Raw genomic sequence first — 12,401 nt, 5'->3', positions numbered from 1 at the left:
CGCCCAGGGCTGGGCAGGGGCAGCAGGGAAGGGAGGTGAGACGGCCTCCCAGGGCCCTGTCCTGTAGCGGGTAAGGCAAGGCTGCAGAGTGCTGGCCCTTGGGGTACAGCCCCAGCAGGGTCCCGGTTGTGGCACCCTGGTGCTGACACCCCCAGGGCTCCACTGTGGCCTGGAAGGCCAGCGAGGATGGCTTCCGGGGGCCAGAGCCCAGAGCCCATTGGCCAGACGTCCTGGGAGAGCTGGGGCGGATTTGCATCAAAAAGAACACTGGCTTCATTGAAATTCTCCTGGCCTCCAGCGAAACAAAACCACCAAGAAAAGGAAAGTTTTCATCCTGAGCAACTTCACCGCTGAGGAGCGTTTTGAGCTTCTAAAAATAGAGAGGAAATGGGCCTCTTTGGGCGCTGCAGTCGCCGCCTCCCTGCCGGGCCCGCCCCCACTGCCCACTCAAGGCCAGCCTCTCGTCCAGTGGGTCACTGAGCTCTGGCGCAGGTGCCCGCGGCAGATGCCACACAGCTCTATAGCTGGACACGGTGGCCCCCGAGGACCCCAGCATGCCGGACAGCGCAGAGGCCCCGCAGGCCAGCCAGCCCGCCCAGGAAAGCTTGACACCCAGGTGAGCCAGCGGTTAGGCCGGTGTCCGTGAACCTGGGCAAGTGGCTCCACCCTCTGAGCCTCCGTCTCCTCATCTGGGAAATGGAAGGAAGGGTCTGGATGACCTCTGGAATGAGCACTGGCTGGGACGTGAGTCGTCTGAGCTGCTACTTGTGTCCACCCACCCTGGGTGGCCAAGAGGGACTCAACTGAAAAAGGAGTTGCCCCCCTGGGACAAGAGCAAGGGGCTGCCGGGGAATGGGGGAAGGACCCTTCAGTTCTTAAGAACCTTCCCTGTGTCCCCAGGGCCCTTTGGCATGTGGGGGTGATAAGAGATAAGGATGGGAGAGCTCTAGCCAGCTGTGTGACCTTGGCAGGCCCCTGGCTCTCTCTGGGCTGTAGCGTCCCTGTCTGAAGCCCTTGCACTGTGTGTGTTGCACAATCTGTGATTCAGATGAAGCAGATTCAATTAGTCAGACGTTCTCTGGTGCCCGCTCTGACCCAGGCCCTATCCATCCAAGGCGCCCAGGATCCTGAGAAGGAGGGACACCGTCCCGGCCTTGGAGCGCCCCAGCCAGGAGGCAGGGAGAGGCAGACACTCTCTGGGGTCCAGACACTGTGATCTGTGCCCAGAAGGGGTGCCGGCCAATGGGAAGGCAGAGATGTTTCTAACTGAGGGCGCTGGCTCTAGGCCTTGGATGACCAAAGGGACGCTGACAGTCAGAAAGGAGAGGAAGACACCTGTGGGCCGAGGGGACAGGACAGCATCACGGCAGGAAGACATGAAGGAAGTCAGGGGACTCTGGGCTGGGAGACGTCCAGGGGCCGCGAGGCGGGAGGAGGATGGGGACCTGCGGGGTCTGAGCCCTCTGAGCTCCAGAGCATCGCCACCGTTCTCACGGGCAGCGGGGGGAGAAGGGGATGGCCGAGCAAGGATGAAGGCGAATGTGCCTCAGAGACACAGGTCCCTGGCAAGGTCTCCAGGGAACACAGGGTGGACTTCTGTCCCCCCAGGGTGAGGGGGTCTTTGCCTGCAAGGCCTCAAGAGCATGAGGTCCAGCCCCCTCCCTGGACACGGCCATACACGGGGGGTCAGTAGGCCCCTCGAGGTAAGCTGGCCAGAATTCCTCACCCAGGGTAGTTTCTGGACGCGGGTGGTCCGGCCACCTCTGGGGGCAAAGCCCTCGTCGACTCGCCTCAAAAGCTCAGCCCTGGACAGGAGGCAACAAGCTCTGCTGGTTCTCCAGGTTCCCGGCCCCATGAATGAGGTGGGGGTCAGGAGTCCATGGCTTGTGAGGTCCGCCGAGAAGGCCCGTGGTGACAAGAGGTGGCAGAGAGTCCTGTGCACCTGGTGGGGGCCAGCCACTCACAGAGGCTGACCCTGCTTTGCAGACACCATGAACAGGAGGCTGTCAAATGGGGCCAGAGCCCGTGTTGGGGACAGAGGGCTGAAAACCCAGAGTTGGGGGAGCTGCCTCTCTGCTTTCTGGCATCGAGGTTTGGGTAAGCTGTGTCACTTCCCTGAGCCTCAGCACCCCCCTGTGCCGCTGCAGATCCGATTAGCCGCTAGCTGGTGCATGGTTCCAGAAGCAGAACGGTCACGCTGCCAGGCCCGGTAGACGTCCTGGTGACGCAGCATGGTGGGCGGGGGGGGGGAGAGAGTGGGGGCATTGGTGGTTGCCTGGGGTTCCCACCCAGCTCTGCTCTGGACCTCCTCTGCCCCCAGGCAGGACGGGCTTCCTGAGCCTCTGTTCCCTGTCGGTCAGCAAGACATTCCTGCTCCCTTGGCTTTGCAATGTGGCTCCCAGGAAAGAACTCTGAGCCCTGGGTTGCTGTTGTTCTCAAGTCAAGACAGTTACAGCTTCTGTGAACCTGCTTGGCTTCTCTGCCTGTGGGCTGAGCCGGTGCCAGAGGCCCCCCACCAGCCTTGTCTTGCTGTCCCCCGGAGACTGCAGCTGCATTCCTCCAATAGCCAAGGGGCCTTATCATCCCACCCCCTTTCCCAGGGTCACTGGGGGCGGGGAGGGGGTGCAGAGACCGGAGGTCAGTGGAGGGAGAGATAGCATCGATGGGAAGGAGCCAGGCCATCCATCAGGAGCACCCCCAAGTGTGTCCAGAGCCCCTGTCAGGTCCTCCATCCAGTAGAGAGAGCAGCCTCCCTGAGCCTGAAGGCCCAGCTGGGAGGAAGGCCTGCTAGGGACCCTTGTTAGGGACACCTGCTAGGGACCCCTGCTAGGGACCCTCTGTGTCTGTAAAGGTGCAGCCAAGGGCAGCATGTGGACTGGAAGGTGGTGTGTGGGAGTTACAGGTGGCCACTGGACCGGTTAGATAGGGGCCAGGTTGACTTCTAGGTCTGGAGGGGCCAGTGTGGCCAGACTGGGGCAGCTGGGCATGCAGGTAGCCAGGGGCCAGAGGAGGAAACCGAGGGGAGCCCCAGGAGCAGAGGAGAGCCTAGTCTGGGGGGAGATGAGGCTGGCCCAGGGCAGGGAAGTGTGGTGAAGCTCCCAGCTGCCCTGCTGACACTGCCCACCAAAGACTGGGTGCAGAGAGGAGGCCCCTGGGAGCCAGGGATTCGGGGCAGGCACAGGGGGCTGCTGCAAGCCCAGGGGAGGAGGCTGTTTTCGCTGACAGAGCTCTCCAAGGACGACATCTCTGGGATGTGCAAGCCTAGGAGCAAATAGTCAAAATGCAAATATTAGGGGAAGGATACAGGCATTTTAAGAATATAGAATGTCCAGTGCCTTCTGGCTCTTCCCAGCCTCCTCCCCACTCCTCCATGCTATGAAACACACTATGGTGGGGGGTTTTGGTTTTGGTTTTGGTATCTTTATTGTTTTTCCCTGTTTTCATAAATGCACATTCATTTATTCAAAATCAGTTAGCGCTGACCATGTTGGGCCCCGTGCTAAGCGGTGGAGAATATCATAGAAAGCTTCTGACCTAGCAGTTTACGTACTTGCATTGACACCCGACATCGAACAGTAATTATACAGTGACGTGTTAAATTGTGATTGTGATCAATGCCACCAAACTGTATACTTTGAAACGACTACAATGGCAAATTTGTGTTACATATATTTAACCACAGTAAAAAGTATCTTTAAAATGTTGGTAATTTGGGGTGCCTGAATGGCTCCGTCGGTGAACATCTGCCTTCGGCTCAGGTCATGATCCCTGAGATCTGTGGTAGAGTCGGCATCCTGCTCCGTGTTCAGTGGGGATCCTGCTTCTCCCTCTCCCTCTGCGCCTCCCCCTGCTCATGCTCTCTCATGCCCTCTCTGTCAAATAAATAAATAAAATCTTTTAAAAAATAAAATGCTGGTAATTTTTTAAAAGAAATTATGGACCTCATGTAACAGATGTCCAGCCTAGTCTCCGAGGTTGGGGAAGGCTTCCTTAGGGGAAGCAGGCCTTAAGCTGAGACTTGAAAGGTGAGCAGGAGGTGATTAGGAGAATAGCTTTCTAGGAAAAAGGCACAGCACGTGCAAAGGTCCTGGGATGAGAAGTTGCGCGTAGTGTTTGAGAATCTAAAAGGCCAGTGGGCATAGGACAGAGGACTTGGGAGTATAAGTGCCACAGGAAGGCAGAGTGCTAGTGTCAAGAGTCTTCAGACTAAGGGCAGGACACATTCCGGACAATCAGAGTCCCTGGTCCCAGACATCTGAATACAGGTCTGGATGCTGTTGGGATGTAGGTCAGCCCAGGTCAGCCCTGGGTCCTTGCAGGGGATGCCAAATTGTGGCCCAGGGACAGTAGAGCCTAAGCTGGCCTGGAGTCAGGACGCCAGGCCCGAAGCTGACTCATTCTGTCCCCGGGCAAGCCCTTGAATCATAGACTCTCAGGCTAGTGGGTTTTTTTTAGGTCACTGAGCCTAACCCACTCTTCACAATATTCACATATTATCAACCTACCTTGACTTGAATATCTCCAGTGATGGGGAACTCACTACTTCTTTGACCCTGCAAAAGACATGGTTTCATTTAGAGAAAGCCATACATCACACTGGGTCCCAGTCCCCCCTCCCAGGCAGCACTGACTCCTTGTAAAGGACCTTGTGGGGGACGCTTGAGGTCAGGCCTGGGATGGTGCTTTGGAAACTGTGAAGGTCATGACCGTGTGCAGGACAGCTAGGACTTAGCTCAGATTCTCACCCCAAGAAGTTGTAAAATGAGACTTTACTTCTGCAGAATCTAATAGGTTGTATGTTTTTTATTAACGGAAGTAAATTTTTCATCCAGTGCAATACACAATCAGTATAACTTGAGGACTTGTGACAAAAAACATAGACTCCTATAACAGCAACGTGGTAGAAATACAGGAGCTTTCATCATCCCAACGTTCGTGAACTGCCTGGCAGTGAGCCCCCGCCCCTCTTGTGCAAGCAGCTGGTTCAGACAGACACTGCTCTGGCTGCTGCCGATTGTTTCATCAAGGGAGCCTCACACCATGTCCCTGGGAGTAACCCCCGTGGCAAAGTGTTGTGGCAGCTCATTGAAGAAGTCGCCAGAGCTTTTCCCTCATGGAGGTACAGTCCGCTCAAGCATTTTCTGCTGCCCCACGTCTTTGTCGGCGCTGGTCGTGATAATCCTCCAACCGCCCGCCTTCTGCTGGGTGAACAGTGGACTCTCCTTGTGGTTTCAGGTTTCAGTCCCCTGATAATGATGCTGAGCATATTTCCAAGTGCTTACTGGCCATTTCTCCACATTCTTTTGCGAAGTGTCTATATAAATCTTTAGCCCATTTTGTAACTGGGTTCTTAGTCCTCTTATTGTTTGCAGAGAGTCTTTGTATATTCTGGACATCTTGTCTAGGCCTATGTATTGCAAATATTTTCTCCCACTTTGTGGCTTATCTTCGCTTTCTTAATGGTGTCTCAATGAACAAACATCTTTTATTTGATAAAATCCAATGTGCCTACTTTTTTCTTTTATGGTTAGAGACACTGTGTCCTCGCTAAGAAATCTGCCTATGCCAAGGTTATAAAGATTTTTTTCTATGTGTTTTTCCAGGCTTTTTATAGTTTTAGCTTTTACATTTAGGTGCATGATAATCTCAAATTAACGTTTCCACGTATTTATTCAGTTATTCAAGTGCCATTTGTCAAAATAATTTTTTTTGACTATCAAGTTGCCAAAGTTCCTTTGTAGAAAAAAAAAATGACCATATATGTGTGGGTCTATTTCTGGGCTTTCTTCCACTTGGTGTTGATTCCATACTGTCTTCTTTGCCTTAGTTATATCATAAGTTGTGAAATCAGGCACTGGGGGCACCTAGGGGGCTCCATCAGTGAAATGTCTGCCTTCGGCTCAGGTCATAATCTCAGGGTCCTGGGATTGAATCTCCTGTTGGGCTCCCTGCTCAGCGGGGAGTCTGCTTCTCCTTCTGCCTATCCCCTCTGCTTATGCATTCTCTCTCTCTCTCTCTCTCTCTCAAATAAATTTTTAAAAAAATCTTAAAAAGAAAAAAAGAAAGAAACCAGGCACTGCTGGTCCTCCACTTTGTTCTTTCTCCAGCTGTGCCCAGTGCCACAGGCAGGTGCCTCTAAGATGTTCAAGGACTCTTGCCTTCTAGATTCTGTGCAGCCGCCTCCCCTCCCCCACCAAACCCCCCACCATGGCTGAACTAGAAACTAATTTCTAACACATAGAATATCACAAAAGTGCTAGGATTTCACCTCAGAGGTTTGGTTGCAAAAAGGCCATGCTTTTACTTCATTGCCTCCCTCATTTTCTTGCTCATTCTGAGGGAGAGGTCCGTGTAGCAAGGGCCCGGGGAGATCTCTAGCCAACAGCAGAGAATTGAGGAGAATTGAGGCGTGCGGTCCAACGACCTGGCAGGGACTGAACGCCAGCGACAGCCATGTGAGTGAACTTGGAAGCAGGTCCTTCCCCCACTGAACCTCAAGATGCGATGCAGACTAACTGACAGTTTGATCATTGCCCTTGAGAGGCTCCGGGCCAGAGGCACCAGCTAAACCACACTAGACTCTAACCCATGGCAACTGTGAGATCATCAGTGCTTGTGTCTCTAAGTCACTGCATTTTAGGATACTTGTTATGTAACAATAAATGGCTCATACACTTACTCCCTTGTATTCCCATGCAAAACTTAGAATTATCTTGTCAGTTTCTACAAAAAAGACTGTTGGCATTTTAACTGGGACTGATCCATGAACATAGTCTATATTTTCATTTATTTAGGTCTTTGATTTCTCTCATCTGTGAGCTGTAGTTTTCAGTGTAGATTTCTTGCAAGAAATCTTAAATTTGTTCCTAAGAATTGTATGGGTTTTGATGGAATGTAAATGTATTTCACACTTAATTTTCTAACATTTGTTGTTGGTATATAGTAATTCAACTGATTTTTAAAATTATTGACCTTGTATTCTGTGATCTTACTAAACTCTTTTACTAGTTCTAGTTACTTATTGGGGTACCCCTAGGATTTTTTATCTGCATGATTTTGTTATCTGTTAATAAAGCTGCACTTCTTCCTTTCCAGTCATTTTGCTTTTAAGCTATTCTTGCCTTATTGTGCTGGCTAGCACCTCCGATATAACTTTAAATAGAGGTCATAGAGGGGACATCCTTGCCTGTTCCCCATATAGCTAGCACTTCCCATGATCTTCATTCCTTCCTGGAGATTCATGTTCCTTCTGGTGCAATTCCTGTCAGCCTTAGCTCAATAACGATCAGTTATTATTTTTCATGGTTTCCAGGGATCAGTAATTCACCAGTAGCTCTGACGCGGGGTCTCTGGAGGTCGCAGGTCAAGGCATCTCCCAGGTCAAACCATCTGGAATTGGAGGACTGTGTTAGGGCTGCGTTAGTCTCCTGTGGCCACTCTGACAGGCCACCACAAGCCTGGTGGCTTTGGACAATGGACATTTATTCTTTTGAGGTTCTGGAGGCCACACTTCCACTGGGCTCACGTCAAGATGTCAGCAGGGCTGTTCCCCCCTCCAGAAGTCTTGGGGAGAATGCGTCCCCAGCCTGTCTCATCCACCAGCTTTCACCCTGACCTGCGATTGTACCACTGCAATCTCTGCACTGTGATCACACTGGGTCTCCTATCCTGTGTGCATCTCCCTCTTGTAGGATACATGTGATTGCATTTAGACTCGACCTGAAGAATCCAGGCCAATTTCCCTGCCTTAGGGTCCTGGATTTAATCACATTAATAAAATTCTTTTTTGTCTGGCAGGGGGCGACACATAAGGTAATATTCAGAGGTTCCAGAGATTAAGAGATAGATATTGGGGGTGGGGCAGCTTTCAATTTACCGCATTCGTTGCTGGTCAGAGACTAGTTTTGCCAGTGGACCTGTCAGCTGCTTGATGTCCTCTTGCCAGACAGCAGGTGGCTGGGCCTGAGGTCATTCCAAAGTCCATCAGGTGTCTGAGGTGGGAAGACTCAGAAAGCTCAGAATTAGGATTTAGAAGCTGCGCTCCTCAGTTTTTCCTCTGTATTTCTACATGGTGCCTTCACATGATTTCCTTCATGATCGCTTCAAGGCAGCCAGACCTCTGATGTGGTGGATCGGGGACCCAGAAAGCATGTGTCCTAGGAGTCAGAGGAAAACTGTATTACCTCTTAGGATCTAGCCTTGGAAACCACACAGTATCACTGAGACACACCACATCTGGTGGAAGCCAGTCATTAAGGCCAGCCCATCTCCAAGAGAAGGAGTGGGACGCAGCCTCCACCATGGGAGGGTGTAAGAGGATTTGCAGACCTGATTTCAGGCCCTCACAGATGGGGAGTGAGAATTCCCACTCATCCTTTAGTTGAAATGTCATCACTTCATCCTTGTTTCAAAAGCTACCTTCAGGGACGCCTGGGTGGCTCAGTGGTTGAGCATCTGCCTTCAGCCCAGGGTGTGATCCTGGAGACCCGGGATCGAGTCCCACATCGGGCTCCCTGCATGGAGCCTGCTTCTCCCTCTGCCTGTGTCTCTGCCTCTCTCTCTCTCTCTCTCTCTCATGAAAAAATAAATAAAATCTTTAAAAAAAAAAAAAAAGCTACCTTCACTGGAAAGAGTTCCAAGGTCACCCACCATTCACTTTAGTACTTTAAAGTATATTGTTCCGATGTCTTCCAGTACCCTCTTACTTACAGAAAGTCAGTCATCATTTCTACTCCTGTTTCCTGTTAGGTGACAGGTTCTCTCCTCTACCCGCCTTGGCTGATTTAAAACATTGTGATTTTCGGCAGTTTCACTGTGATGAAGTTAGGTGTGGGTTTACTTTATTTAGTTTTATTTGATACAGCTCAGGAACAGTCAACATGTATAATTTCTATGTTTTTCATCTATAATTTGTAGGCTGGTATTTTCACCAAATGCTAGGGAAAATTACACATGATTTCCCCAAATTTTGTTCTGACCCATTGTCTCTCCTTCTCAGGGACTCCAATTAAATGTACATTAGGCCATTCAATACTGCCTTGCAGGTCACTGAGGCTCTGTTCATTTTTTAAAATTGAGATATAATTCATCTATCATACAGTTCACCCACTTAAACTGTAGAATTCAATAGTTTTTAGTATTTTCACAGAGCCATCACCACGGTCACTTTTAGAATATTTTTGTCATCCCCAATAGAAACCCCAAACCTCTTAGCAGTTCCTTCCCAATTCCCCTCAAGCCCCCAACCCTAGGCGACCACTAATAGGATTTTGTCTCCATAGATTTGCTTCTTCCAGGCATTTTACATCAGTGAACTTGTGTATCACCTATTGTGAATGGTCTTTCATGGAGCATGGGTTCATGACCATGCTTCATTCCTTGGACGGCCAGATAACATTCCAGTACATGGATGCGCCCGTTCTGTTCACCCATTCATCGGTTGGAGGACATTCGGGCTGTTCTCCCTTTATGGCAGTTATGCATGGTGCTGCTACGAACTTATGCACAAGTGTTTATCTGGACATGTTTTATTTCTCTTGGGTATCTATGTGGGGGTAGAATCACCAAGTCATAGGATGACTCTGTGCATAAACTTTTGAGGACCTGCCAAACTGTTGCCCATGGTGGCTGCACCACCTCGCATCCCCAGCAGCTGAGTGCAAGGGCTCTGATTTCTCACATCCATGCAGCACGCATCATGATCTACCTTTCTGACTACAGCCATCCTGGTGGGGGGATGTGGTATCTCGGTGGTTTTGATTTCTTGATGGCTGACTGTGCTGAGCATCACTTAATGTGACTCTGGTCCATTTGTGCATCTTCCTTGGAGAAATGTCTACTGAAACCCTTTGCCTGGTTTGATCAGGTTACTTGTCTTCTTACTATTGAGTGTAAGGTTTCTTTGTATATTCTACATGTAATTCTCTTATCAGACACATAACCTACCAATGTTTTCTCTCATTCTGCAGGTTATCTTTCTTCCTTATTTATGGCATCCTTTGAAGCACAAAAAGGCTTAATTTTGACATAGGCCAATTTATCTGTTTTTCTTTTGTTGCTCGTGCTCTTGACGTCATATCTTAGAAGACTGTGCCATACTCAAGGCACCATAGATATATTTTCTTATAATGGTTTTAAAGTTTTAGCTCTTACTGTTAAGCCTTTGATAAGCTTTGACTTAATTTTGTGTGTATATGGTGTGGTCCAACTTCATTCTTCTGCATATGGATATCTAGCTGTCCCATTTGTTGAAAAGATTATTCTTTCCCCTACTGAATGGTCTTGGCGCCCTTGTTGAAACCAATCGACTGTATATGTGAAGTTGAGTTCTGGATTCTACATTCTGTTCCATTTATCCTTATATTTATCTTATGCCAGTACCACATTGTCTTTTTTGTTTTAAGATTTTATTTATTTATTCATGAGACACAGAGAGAGAGAGGCAGAGACACAGGCAGAGGGAGAAGCAGGCTCCATGCAGGGAACCCGATGTGGGACTTGATCCCGGGACTCTAGGATCACACCCTGAACCAAAGGCAGACGCTCAACCGCTGAACCACCCAGGCATCCCCAGTACTATATTGTCTTAATGACTGTAGGTGTATAGTATGTGTTGAAATCAGTAGGTGTGGGCAGCCTGGGTGGCTCAGGGGTTTGGCGTCTGCCTTCAGCTCAGGACATGATCCTGAAGACCTGGGATCAAGTCCCACATCGGACTCCCTGCATGGAGCCTGCCTCTCCCTTTGCTGTGTCTCTGCCTTTCTCTCTCTCTGTGTGTCTCTCATGAATAAATAAATAAAATCTTTAAAAAAAAAAAAAAGGAAAGAAATCAGTAGGTGTGAATCCTCCAACTTTGTTCTTTTTCAACATTGTTTTGGCTATTCTGGATCTTTTGAATTTTCATATAAACTTTAGACCAGCTTGTTAATTTCTGCAAAAAAAGTCATCTGGGATTTTGATAGGAATTGTGTTGACTTGTAGATCATTTTGAGGGATATTGTCATCTTAACAATATTAAGTCTCTTGATCACAAATTGACTTTCCATTTGTTTATATCTTAATTTATTTCAACAACGTTTTGTTATGTTTAATTTAAAAAATCTTTTGTTCTCTCTAGTCTTTTGATTGAATAATTTTTATCATTCTGTCTTCAAGTTCACAAACTTGTTTATAAAATAGTTTCAAATCTGCTGGTAAGCTCATCTGGTAAGCTTTTCATTTCAGAGATTATACTTCCCTTATACTATCTATTTTCATATGGCAATCCTCCATTGTTCATCAGTTATGTCTATATTTTTTTAAAATTATCAAACATGTATTAGTAACTGTTTTAAAGTCCTTGTATGCTTATTACAATATCTGTGTCATATCTGAGTTTATTTCTATTAATTGCCTTTTTTCTCAATTTTAGCTCATATTTCTTGCTTTTTCAGATGTCTGGTCATTTTTTGTTATATGTTGGAAATTCTGATGATATGTTAGGAGTATGCTGATTCAAAGAATTTAAATACGCATGTGTGTTAAACTAGTGTCTCAGCCACAGGGCTCTGCCTTTCTGAGCCAGTTGCTCCTAAGAAATCCCGATTTGCTGAGCTGTGTGCAGAGGTGTCTGGAACCTCACAGACACTGAAGTTTAGGCAATGGCTTTGGTACTTTAGAGTTTAAAATCTGGAGTCAGACTATCTGGGTTTGTATCCCAACTATTCAGATTACTTGCTGTATCACCTGCAGCAAATTACTTCATCTCTCTGTGCTTCCATATTCATATAATGCGGACTATAATTCAGTACCTACTTTATAGGATTATTGATGTAATTAAATGACTTAATACATGTAAAGCAATTGGAGCAGTGCCTGGCATATACTAGGTGCTCAGTAGGTGTTAGTTTGCACTTTTAAAAAAGCGAAATGAGGCGTGGTGGGGAGCTCAATTTGTGAAGTGCCTGCCTTCCACTCAGGTCATGATCCGGGGTCCTGGGATCAAGTTCTGTGTCAGGCTCCCTGCTCAGCAGGGAACCAGTTTCTTCCTCTTTCTCTCCCCCTGCCCTTCCTCCTGCTTGTGCTCTCTGTCTCTGTCTCTATCTCTGTCTCTCTCTGCTCCGACCCCCCCATGGGTAGTTTCTCTCTCTCTCAAATAAATAAAAAAATCTTTTCTAAAAAAGTGAAATGACGTTCTCTAGAAGACTGGTCCCCTGTTGCTCTGTGCCCCTACTGCACGGCCCCCTTGTTCATAGATGCCTCTCCTGTGTACACCTCTCTCCTCACCCTCTTCTTTAGACTATGGTCTCCTCCAGGGCCAGGACCAGGCCTGGAAGCCGTCATGCATATGCTACAGGGGTACCATGCCCCATTTCGTGGTAGTTCAAACCCCTGCTTCACTCCTACCCTACACCACAAAGCTC

The 12,401-nt window shown here is 48.4% G+C and overlaps 1 protein-coding gene and 1 long non-coding RNA gene across 4 annotated transcripts in view; one reads left to right on the top strand and one right to left on the bottom strand.

Annotated features, from left to right (window-relative positions):
• Window positions 1–320: 320 nt before the first annotated feature.
• The window catches only part of ACSBG1 (acyl-CoA synthetase bubblegum family member 1), a 48,041-nt gene continuing 35,960 nt past the window's right edge, over window positions 321–12,401 (top strand). Inside the window, exon 1 of one of the 3 annotated variants that reach the window (XM_077874700.1) lies at window positions 321–616. In XM_077874700.1, coding sequence (XP_077730826.1) covers window positions 555–616 — 62 coding nt within the window. In that variant the 5' untranslated portion in view covers window positions 321–554. The remainder of the gene's footprint in view (window positions 617–12,401) is intronic. The other 2 variants (XM_077874673.1, XM_077874692.1) reach the window with 2 other exon arrangements.
• Window positions 3,668–6,580, bottom strand: LOC144290757 (uncharacterized). The gene is made up of 3 exons (XR_013358305.1): window positions 6,269–6,580; window positions 4,506–4,553; window positions 3,668–3,872 (listed from the first exon to the last, which is right to left on the bottom strand). It is a non-coding gene; the product is annotated as an uncharacterized LOC144290757 (long non-coding RNA).

This window comes from Canis aureus, chromosome 2 (assembly GCF_053574225.1).
Source record: "Canis aureus isolate CA01 chromosome 2, VMU_Caureus_v.1.0, whole genome shotgun sequence".
NCBI classification, from domain to species: Eukaryota; Metazoa; Chordata; class Mammalia; order Carnivora; family Canidae; genus Canis; species Canis aureus.
Note: the sequence above shows the minus strand (reverse complement) of the source record. Positions and strands in the feature narration are given on the sequence as shown.